Here is a 12,069-nt window from a genome sequence, read left to right as displayed (position 1 = left end):
ATCACCCTTGCAACAGCAATAAAACTAGCAAATGTATGGAACAAAGTCCTTTATGCTGCAAAGTATAAAGCAGCACAGGTGCTACACTTCTCCCTCAAGAGCAGGATTAAACAGCTCCCTTTTTGCAATATAATATACAGCTCTACACTATTAGTCATACACTAGAGTAATTTCAACTCCAACTTTTCACACAGGTAGTGTAATGCTTCTTATTGACATACCACCACAATTTCAAGCCAGCTGCAAACTAAAACCATTTTCAGTATTTGTTAAAGTACACAAACCAATACAGATATGTATTTGAAATCTCCAACTGTTTTATGTCTACCACAAAAACATGTTTCCGTGTATTTTTCTGTACTTAGCGATTTTGGGGATGAGATCATGTTGTTCTCATGCTTCTGATGTGCACGTGCTCTATACATGCTCACTCTATCTTTGAACAGCAGCATTCACTGAGACCTCTGTACAACCCACATGCCATTACCGATTTCTCTCATGGCACAGCAGTCACATACATCCCTGAGAATTTCATTAAGTCATGCTCCTTGTCCTGGCCAAGAAGCACATTGAGAAGGCAAAACCAGAGGCTGAGCTATTAGATTCACTTTAACCATCACTTCTTACAGGACAGGGAAGGCACACACTATATCTGTTCAGTCCTTTGAGATTTAAAATAGAAGAATTATTCCAGAAAAGGTACATAACAGAATGGAAAAGCTTCTTCTCTCACAAGGTCTTTCCTCTTTATAGCTCCCACATGTAGATTTTGAGAGGGGTAGGAACTGGCTCCCCAAAACTGGAAAATCCAGTGTCTCTTACATGCTCTCAATCATACATGAGGCTAACTGCCTTTACTCTTCCCTATGTTATAAGGCCACACCAAGACTGATTCAAGTTCAGTGAAACTTGAAGTCATATAACATAGTACTCTTCCATTTATCACTATCAAAAAAGCATATGGAGAACCATGACATTTCTTTGCTAGTCAGAAGATCATTTTTTGAATTTTAAACAGGCACCTTTCTGCTTGGCATCTTCCAGTTGTCCAAGATACATAACTTGAGGCAAAGACAGTCTAAGAAATAAAGACTTCCTCTAGAAAATACAATGCATTGTTCATGTATTCATTGATTACCTGTACTGCTGAAGTGTACTCTACACTTCTCTCTAAAACCAGAGGCTTGCACATTAACTGAAATAGAATCCACATCCATGCCTACAACAATGCTTCTAACAAAATAGTTCGATACAGTGAAAGGTGGTGGCTTTTACCTGTTTTCACATCTTCACATGTCTATGTGGAGTTTGTAGAAAGAAGATCATATTTCATGCAGGAATTCCATTTTGTAAAAGCAGGTCAATAATTTGCAATTTGTATCTAAGAGTTGCATGTATCAGTAAGCCTTTCTTCCAAAGAAATCTAATTATCTCTTGGAGTGCTCTGAGTACCTATTCTCCCTTTCAACCACAGAAGCTATAAATGAATCCTGGGTTATATATTTGGAGAAAGGTAACTGTCACATATCCTGTTTCTTTTACCTATCCTTAGACAACTGCGGCTGGATGCTCAGCAAAGTGAAGTTTTTACACACTTGCAAGAACACACCTGCCAAAGAACATTCAAGATACTTTACTACCTTAGACATATAGCTGATCTCCCAGCAAAATCTGAATGTCACATTTAGAAGTTAGCTATCCTTGCCTAAGAGCACATTAAGAACACCTCAACTTTTGTGGTTTTTTTAATACTAGCAAACTTTCTATTTGAAGATCTTGGATAACACAAGAGCACCCATTTCTGGACCCTCTAGCAACACTGGAAGTGGAAAACGAAACCACGTCTGAGAGAAAAGGACAGCTCTCAAAGATATGAAAGGTTCTGCTTTGGAAACAAGCATCCATTTCTTCTCTGTGACATGCTAGTATCCTTCCCTGTCTGCCAGTGGTATATCTTACTAAGTGCTACACATCCAAGGGAACAAAGACACACTATGTATTTGTGAGTGAGAAAAGAAAAATTAATTCCTAGGTATAACTCCCCACTTGAGACTAATATTGGTGAAATGGTTTCTCATACAGCCATCCCCAGGCCTGTGTTAAATAAAACAGAGGATCTTAAAGCAAAAATTCTTCTCTGCAGAGATTCACATTCTTTTCGTTTCGGTAAATTAGAAAGCCTTAGGGAGGGGAGGAAAAAAAGGAAAGAAAAGGTGTGCCCTAAGGACAAGAGTTAAAAAACGCATCACTGAGAGGTGTTACTGCTCTTCAAGGCACTACAATATCTTAAGTTCATGCCCATGCACCAGCCCAAAGATGACAGGCCGGTGTAGGGAAACATATCCTTCAATCAAAACACCACCAAAATTCCACTGATGATGATTTAGCCTGCAGCAGTACTGCAGCAGTACCCATATGACTATCAGTGTTAATCTACTACTTTGGCATTTTGACAATTATTGTTCTATTATATCAAGCAGAAGTTAAACCAACATAATCTATTTTACTGGAGGAGATATGCACGTTTAATAATCTGCCTCCCTGAAAAGAAAAGGTTTGTGTCTTAAGGAGTCAACATTGGTCCCTAGATGTTCTATGGCAACCCTGGAGGAGGAACTCTTGCCCAGCAGTGCTACTGCTCCTCTCCTCCCATGCCATTTTTTATTGTCTTTTTATTTAGATGACGGTAGGTTTATCCTAAAAGTTGATCATTGCTCTTCAGAGTCTGAAGTCCACCCCACCATGTTTTAGGTGACACAGGGCTTCTAACTAGCATTCCTGGACTTCTTCAGTCTTTTTGAGGAGTGATGTGACTGTGTGAAAGATCAGTGTGATGTACAAGTTATAACTAAGACAAAACACACAGACAGTTTGCTGGAAGTGGGCTACTAAGAGGCAAACTCCAGAGCTCAGTGATTACAAATCTGCCTATAAGCCTAGGCAGTGGTTAGAATTACAAAGAGGAAATATTTTTCTGTATGAATTAATGAATATATACATACATTCTAACGCATAAAATCAAAAAGGAGGAGTTCAAAGAATAGGACACAATTACCTTGTTTGCAATCAAAAGGCAAACTAGATTAATGGATATTCATCCTGTTCTGCTACCAAGGGCAGAACAGAGGATGCTGCAAGATATTGGTGGTGGCTCTTCCATTTAGTATCCTCAGGAACAAAACAATGCTTATCAGATGAGTCTCTTATCACTTGCACTTCAAGGACATTTAAGCAAAAACATTCAGCAGTCTTTTGAGCACAGATTCATAGTTGTTTATGGATTGAAAGAATTTTTGGATGCCATTTCAGGTCCTTTTTCCTTCATCCTTCCTGCTTAAATAAGTTCAGAATGTAAAAAAAGCTTTTACCAATTTTATAAAAAAAATCTAGGTGCCTCCTATTCACAGGCCCACTTTCATTTCACTCCACATAGATTTCATAACAAAGCATCCTGAATAGACTGACTTTCATCTTTCAAGCACCTCTAACTTAGCAATGAAACTTGGGAACGCGTGTCTTGAAACTTGCACTCAAACAACTGCAAGCCTTATTTTTTTCTATCCACTGCACTCCTCCTGACACTGCTTCTCTGCTCTAAATCAGAAAAAATATCCACATTTATCAGTCCTAATCCAGTCAGAAAGCAGCAATGGCAGCATTTTAAGCTCCTTCTCTTTGTTAAACACATAACTTTTAATGTTTATGAGACCTCAACTAACTTAGTAAGTTTGTTTTAACACTTACTTTCACAAACAATTTAAAACAATTTCTTTAACTATGTAAGAAGTGTAATTAGATCACTTCTGATCCAGATGAAACCTTGCTCTGTGTGGCTTGTCTTATGGTAACATGTATTAGTCAAACAATACCAGTCCAGTCCTTCCATTAAAAGTCTAACTTTTAGCCAAGTTCCACTTCCCTAATAAGAGATCATGTTTTCCTTATTCACATAAGTGACTCTGAAAGACAAGAAACATCTTAACACATGTATTTTAGCTTACTGCTTAGTGAGATTAAATTTGTTTAAAACAGATAGACTACACTGCCATTTGTATGAAAAAATTTATAAAATACTAGAAAAAAATACCATCACGGTTTCTGACATGGCCCTTAGGAAACATTGTCAAGCTGCAAGATCATTTCAGTATTCTTCCTCACTACACAGAAAAACATAGAACTTTAAATCAAACACTTCTGACGTCTTAAATTAACATTTTTTAAAAAGCAGCATTCAACACTAAATGCTTGCAGATTACATCTGGTTGCAATCTGTACTGGCTGGCAAAAGCAAGCAAAAGACATTTTGGACTGCCACAGGAGGAAGGTCTTCCTAGTTCTGCCACTGCACCATCATCACCTAGAGGCTGCCTTTGGTAAGCTGTTTTACTTCTTGTATGCCCTTCTGTGTGAAATGGTATTGAGCCTTTCACTTTCACAAAATACTTTGAGAGCTAAAAAGTATTGTCCGATTGGTAAAGTGTTTAGGAATTACTGCAGCTTAACCATCCTAAAAAAATAAACCCAATTCTTGGAAATTACTATCTTGTTGCTAACAGGTGAATATGAAGGCTGTGAAGGACTCCATGTTAAGTTTAAACTGTATTTAAAGAAAACTGCCTAATTTAAATAGTTGCCTAATGTATAATGATTTCTTTTGGACAGGTAGGTTTGGGTTTTTTTTTTTCCTCCAGTGGTTTCACAGTTACTCAAAGTAAAGACAATTCTCTTCTGTTTAGAAATATGAAGCATGCTACTTAAAAACACCTGAATCAGCAAGTTCTATCAAGGATAAACTATACCAATCTTTTCATTATTTTTAGCCACTTGTACTACTCTTGCTATATTTGAAGCATGTGTTGAATGAAGCTCGTACTTTTTTTATTTCTTTACTAGCTAAAAACATTAAGGCCATACTAGGCTCTGGACATGTATATTCCAAGAACAATGACTACAATTATTTAAGGGGAAAAAAAATAGGGATTTTAAGGATGTTTTGCTTTTCTGAAAACCTGCAAACCTAACAATTTCCATGGTGAGGATTATTTGCTATCTCAATGCCTTCCTCCATTTTTAACATCTTCTACACCCACTGAAACTTACTTTGTCTTGACTGAAACTTTTTAGCTATGGAGTCAAACAGGATAAATATGGCTTAGATTTATATATACACTAGTATACATACATGAGTCAAAGAAGTTCTATGACATTTAAAACACCTGGGACATCAATAGTCAAGATTATATGCAATATATATCCATATGACTATACTCTCACAGGCATAGCTTTATCATAGATTGTCCTATGCATAATTTTGATGAAGGGAATTAAAGAGTGTTTATTCTGTCATTCTACTCACTGGGATACAGTACAGAACACCATAAATACCTAACTTCCTCAATTCCAAAAGAAATTGAAGCAATTAAAAGTACTTTTAAAACACAGTCTTCTCTAGGCTACAGTAGAAATTAGTCTCTGCTCAATCTTGAGTGGCATTTTCATACTTTCTTTTTTGAGTTTGGTTTGAGGTTTTTTTGAGTGCCAGTTACAAGTTGTGCAGATGCAACAAAAAGCCATTGTTGTTTTCCTTGTTTCTTCACCACATGGTCACAAGAAAGAAGACAACACTAAGACAGACAGCGCTGATGCATTTTTTTGGCTTGGCAGGTATGTCTCCCACCCTTTGTAGCCTAATCATACATACCCCCTTCCTCCTGATTTGCACATAAATTCCATTTCCTGTTTGTTTAGATCACATACTCTAGTTTCCAGCACTACACTTCCTAGATGTGAATTTTCTGAATAGCAATGTGTGAAACAATTGACATTAGTTGCACTTCTCACCAAGAAATGCTTAAGAGTTTGTGAACTAAGAGCTCAAGCAATTTTGACCTTAGCTAGCTAGCTTAGCTTGGACATGCCCTCATAGGGAAGTCACTTTCAGTTTCTGAACTCCTACCAAAATCACATACACAACTTGCTTCTAACTTTGAGAAAAATTCCATACTGGAATAAAGTCATAAACAAGAAGCTAGACCTGTGTCGGTTTGAGCAAAGTTGGCATGAGTTACACAAGGGCACGAGGTGAGATGAAAAAGTCAAGTACATGATGACCTGCAAGGAGATCTGCTTCTCTCTTTGTTAACCTAGACTGGATGCATACTGACTCAGCTCGTATTTGACCTTCTTCAAAGGCAATGCTTATGGTCTAAAACCAGCTCCAACCTACTGGCTGTCACATTAAACCAAATCTAAACAAAAAGCTTCCTGTTCAGGGCCTTGAGATTATTTGGTGGATTAACACACAAAAGCCAGTCATCAGTACCACACAGATACAAACACACCCAAGGTAACAGATTGCATACACAGAAGCTATCCCACTCCCCGTTTGTAGCCTACCGTGCCTTTATCCTGAAGGCACATCATCAGAGTGCAGACATCACCCGTTGCTTGATGGTTCACCAGCACCATGGCTTCATCTTCTGACACTGCTTTAACATCATCACCCCATTCCACTACTATTAAAAAAAAAAAAAAAGGTAAATTTTACAGTGACTGCATGGAAATTTTACTATCAACAGAACAAAAAACCCCAAAGACCCCATACCCAGACAATTAAAATAAATAAACCTACACGCTATATGTCAATTTAAATTGGCACATAGCATAAGATAGGAATATTAGCAAGACCATTTTTCCAAGCAGAGGGTATCCAGCTTAGTTTTAAATTGCATGCACAGAATAAAAACAAAACAAAAATACTCCACCAGAACAAATGCACAGAGATTGATCTTTTTGTGTCATTACACCATTCTATATTTAGGGTCTCAAAATTACATAAGCTTTTGATCCAGCTTTCAAACTCAACTGTCTCACCTCATTAGATTAAAAAAAAAAAATCATGTTGTCAAAAATGTTTTTTTGTTGTTTTTTTAAACTTAGCAAGTTTGTTTCATTTCTACACTTACTATTATTAAACGACTCCAGTAAAAGCAAACCAAAAAAATGTGTAGTTGGATCATTAGGTTTAAAATGCTACATTAAACAAACTCAGTAATTCAAATCTAAACAAGTTAGCTATAGGCAAGAAAGTGGGTTCAGAAAATGCTGCTCAGATGTCTATTAGTTCTAAGAGACAGTTCTAGTTAGATAGTTCTAATTAGAACCATTAGTCACTATTTTGTAGACCAGAGACCAGATACTCCACTGGCAAGAATGATGTCAGGAGGAAGCTACAGCTGTTGATCATCCAACTATGACTAGCAAAAATATGCTGAGGTAAGGAAAAGGAGTTAAAATTGCTAGTTCCATCATCACAAAGTAACTAAACAGAGAAAGAGAAGAGTGCCTCCCAAAGAAGAACATAGGGTAGAAAACTAGAAAAAGTCTGTCGTAAACTAAAGACTAGAATACGTCTAATGCTGTTATTGGGGCAAAGAGACAAGCGAGCAGAGTGTGTCTGGCCCTCTTCAATAAAAGGGATGGTTACTGCAATGCAGGGTAAAGGGAAAGGATGGGCAGGCAGAGTAGCTCTATGAAGTTCAAAAGGAAAAGTAAGATGCATTGCCCATGCATGTAGGATATGATTATGCTTCTGTCTTTGTTCAGTATCTTAAGTGGTTCTTACTGGCTATTATTTTGATTTCTGACATCAAAGGAAATATTTCACCTCCACTACCGAATCTTTAGTACTGTTATTAACAGGTCTCCAGGCAGCGAACAACTCCCATCACAGGACAATTAATTACTTTACTACTACCTGTCTTTTAAGCAGTGGTTTAACTGATGCAAAAGCAGTAGGCTACACACTGAAGACAAGAAGCAGTAATCCATGCATAGCTTCCCTGTCCTTGCAGTAATCCAACAAGCATCACACCTTTGAAAATTGCCACTTCTGTTACTTTCTAACAGCTCCCAAATTAGTACTGAATTGAGACTTGAACACAAAGTAAAAAAAATAAAATGCTGGTCACAAGTAGATTGCATCTCTAGTCTGATTCTAAGGTGGGGAGGACTATTCATTCCACAGTGTTCAACCTCGTTTCCTTTCCCCAGGCAAGCTAAGCACAGAACCTTTCTTATTTTTCCTAACATGAACTTGGAAGATCCCCTTTATCCCTCCTCCTCGATTACATGCAAATTCCCTCCGATGCCCTCTCTAACTCCACAGAAGTTGGAAAATGCCTGCGCATGGTAGTCATAGTTGACCATCTGCCTTCCTTATGAAGTATTTCACATATCTACCTATGGCAGTACCCCACAAGGCAAGAAACTAAGATGAAACAAGAATTGTTTTAAAGGGAAATGAGTCAACCATGTACTGACTTTGAAATTATTACTTCAGTGTCTTTATTAAGCAGCCAATATACAACAGTCTTACTGAACTGTGGGTTTCCAAAAGTAATAAAAACTAAGTACTAAATACATTAAGCATCTGCAAAATAAGGTTTCTCACAAGTAGCTAATTATTTCCAAATAGAATTATTTTATTTCTAGAGCACTCAGAGAAAAAATGGATTACTTTACTATAGATACTTCCCTGGAACATATCAATTTCTACTAATAATCATTTCTACTGTAGAGCACTTTTTAAAAAGAAATTATTTTTTTATCTTCAAAAATCTGTCACAGATCTAACTTTCTCAAGGATTATTAAAGTTCATGACCGAAAAATGTAAGCCATGAGAAGTAGCACACAATTGAAAACAACTAAAGAGGAGAACTTATGAAGCTTTGCTAGAAAAAAGCACATTTTTAGCATATTAGATGAAGACTAATGTCTGACTTTGAAACTTTCAGATTAGGCCCCAGTCAAAGAAAAACAGGGAAAAAAGCTTCTACTGTTACCTAGAGTACTTTAGCCACTCTTGTTAAATACAATAGAGGGTAAAAACACACAACCAGTTTACAATGCACTGGCAAGTTTCAGCTGAGAAGTAGTAAAAAGGTTGGCTCTGTTATCCCACTCCAAATGCAAGGTACAAAAAAAAATTTGATTTAATTCTTTAATTGATTTACTGAATTCGTTTTACCTATCAACTGGCCAGGCTAATAGCTCAACTTCTGTGGCTCAGCTGACAGGTATTAAGTTATTAAATCACAGTGATTCAGCTGGACATCACCTAGTTTCTTTTCCCTCTGTCATTTCTCCTCAGGCAATCAGGCTGTCTCTTGTGCTTAATACTGCTTTATGGTCAATTGATTGACCTGATTATCAAGGAGAAATGAATCAGTTTGTGCAAGTCCTTCATAGAGCATTTCTGGATTGGAAACAGAACAGCAAGCCACAAAAGTGTGCAGGAAAACCACTGCCATTACCACAATTTTTAAAGAAGAAAAAAAACCCTCAAATATCTAGAATTTTAAGTTCACAGTGTCCCTTTAAAGTTGGGGGGGGGGTGTGTGTGAGGGGGGGGGGATAAATGCTTGTCTTCAATTTTCCTACCACACTGAAATTTTCAAAAGGAGCACCTATTGCTTTAAGAAATACTTGTGCTATGACATTCCTCCACTGCAGTTGGAAACATTCAAATGAAAACCTCAGCTGCATGGCAGCAGAACCAGGAACACTGCTTTGCTCCACTGTAACGAGACAAAACAGTTCAAAGATAAATATTTGTCACTCAGGGGCCTGAAAACCAGCAAACATTCCTCCACGGCTTCCTTCTATTGCCAGGGCACATTTTATGAGGATACCGGTTCCGTGTCTACATGCTCACAATAGTTAGATTTCTGCAAACGCAGTTTAACATAGTGAAATAATGTAAAGGAAGGAAAGAGCAGGAAATCAGTTTAACATGGTAATTTGAAATCATGGTAAACTCGGTACCAAGAAAATCTGGCAACCCTGATTAGTAATGGCATCTTTTACCAAAAGATTGAGACAGAAGTGCCTTAGCTGTAAGAGATACTTCATTTGTGACTTAGTGTTGTAAGCAAAAGGCTTCTCCAGGAAAGGATGAAGACAAGTTTACTTGCAATTGCATGCGCCATAAGACAGGAAGATTTATCCTTCTGTTATAACAAGCCCAAGATGTACACAGGTCTCTAAAACATCAAGAAAATATTTCATATAACCAGCTGCAAACCGAGCTTTTATGAGCTAATCCTTGCAGAGCTTAAAGAAGAAAATAAAAGCAATAAAGGAGTTTTTCCCCACGTTTTTACTGAACTACTACACATCTAAATGTAGCTATTGAGAGTTCTCAGAACACTTGGCTGCTTTGTAATCATGTCCTTAACATAACTGTGTGCATGTAAGCAATGCTATGAATAAATATTTAAGCACTTTAATTGCAGTATGTCATTAGGCTGGGCAAATGACTACTCAGCTAACAGTTCAGTAGATTTATTTTATACTCTTGAATATACCTGGCAAGAATGGCAGTCTAGTATTCTGCACAATTGCTGAGCAATTAATATGAACCACTTCATTTTGCATAGCGTATTTTAAAACTTAAAAAATGTTCTGAAATTTTTGACCATCTCTTCTTCGTTACAGTTAATAGCTTCACTACAGTGTGTGCCATAAAAATTGGCATAAATTTTATTGGCATCTTAACAAGTTAAGTTCTAATGAATACCTAGGGTTATTATTTCAAAATGTACTGAGTTTTAACTTCTTATTTCTCCACTGAATCAGAAAGCAAAAAAGCCTCCTGCCAGAAATTTCAACAGCCATTAGGAAATGGGCAGTGAAGGAACTAGATGCAATTCTCATACTAGTGTCATCCAAATCTAAAAGCTATCATATCAATCCCATAAATAAAAAACATGAAAAGACTGATGCTTTACAGCAAGATCAGGGAAACTCTTTTAAGTGTTCTAGTCACAAATATTAAAAAACCCAAACCCATAAAACAGCTAGATAAATTACCTGGAAGTTATGATATATATAAATGTATAATTGATTTGGATACCCACTTTATTTGCCCTTTAGATTTGAGTCTACACACAATATTCACAACTTTCTCTAGAAATCGGAGAAGTTAAGAACTTTTACTCCATAACTTCCCACTGCTTAGTTTATTTTTCTTCTGATCACTTGTAATCACTTGCATCCCTGTGGCAAGACTTGAAGTAAACCTGTTCCAAGAAGTTGCAGGTTGGCAACACTTGGAACAGAACAGTACCACCTTTTGTCAATCGCTTGGAAACTTTCAGTAACAAATAAACGGCATTATTAATGGACAGTCTCCTCTGCTTCCTCAAAAGCCACCTTGCTTTCTAAAAGCAGGAACATTATTATTACGTATTCAATAGTGACTGTAACTCATGAAACCAGGTTTCTGTTTTAAATGTTCCTCCTCATACTCAAGCATTTGTGTCTGGCAAGTTGCAACCCTACTTTACTGTTATTCACAAATGGCTCATCAAAGCGTGTTTCAGCTAGAGTAGCTATGCACAGCTGTTAAACTCATTTGTCTCTCCTTTATAGATGGGATTCTTTAATAGCTGGCATTAAGAAAACCCAGAAGTGGTGCCAGACGTTAACTATTACTTAGCATGCCTAGACTGCATTAAAAAAAAAAAAAATGGATAAAGATGTGCTAAAGGTGTTTTTTTCCCCTTAACAAAAAGGTTAAAGGCATTTGTCTCTGAATTGGTTGCCTACAGTGAAAAAAAGGAAAACAAATAGCGGACTAAGCAAATCAGCATACAGTTAGGTTTTTACATTTATTAGGCACGTATTTTAGGGTTAGAAGGTTATTTAGATATCTTATCAGATAGATACTACTGGAAAGAGAAAAATATCTCTTCCTATCCCACCCATACCTTCCAAAATTCATACTGCCAAGGAAACCTTCACATACTGTCTCTAAGTACACACAAGACACACAGGTAATCAATAAAAGTGCAGTCCAGAAAAGGAGGTAAAGAACATGCATACAACATCATATCTCATTAAACACAGCTTCACTTAATGTGTTATCTTTCTTTTCCTATTAAAGAACATACCCTTACTAACAAAAGTACCGTCAATTTCCATGCTATTACAATGTACACATCTTAAGGTTGTAAAAATACAGTTTCAAAAGGATTTTGATACCAAAAAAAGCACCTTTTACAGCT

At 36.9% G+C, this 12,069-nt stretch overlaps 1 protein-coding gene across 1 annotated transcript in view; it reads right to left on the bottom strand.

Annotated features, from left to right (window-relative positions):
• Positions 1-12,069, bottom strand: part of LPGAT1 (lysophosphatidylglycerol acyltransferase 1) — a 65,572-nt gene that overhangs the window by 31,903 nt on the left and 21,600 nt on the right. Inside the window, exon 2 of the mRNA XM_009492289.2 lies at positions 6,397-6,515. Coding sequence (XP_009490564.2) covers positions 6,397-6,515 — 119 coding nt within the window. The remainder of the gene's footprint in view (positions 1-6,396; positions 6,516-12,069) is intronic.

Source organism: Pelecanus crispus, chromosome 3, assembly GCF_030463565.1.
Source record: "Pelecanus crispus isolate bPelCri1 chromosome 3, bPelCri1.pri, whole genome shotgun sequence".
NCBI lineage: Eukaryota > Metazoa > Chordata > Aves > Pelecaniformes > Pelecanidae > Pelecanus > Pelecanus crispus.
The sequence above is the reverse complement of the archived record's forward strand: the minus strand, read 5'-3'. Positions and strand labels throughout refer to the sequence as shown.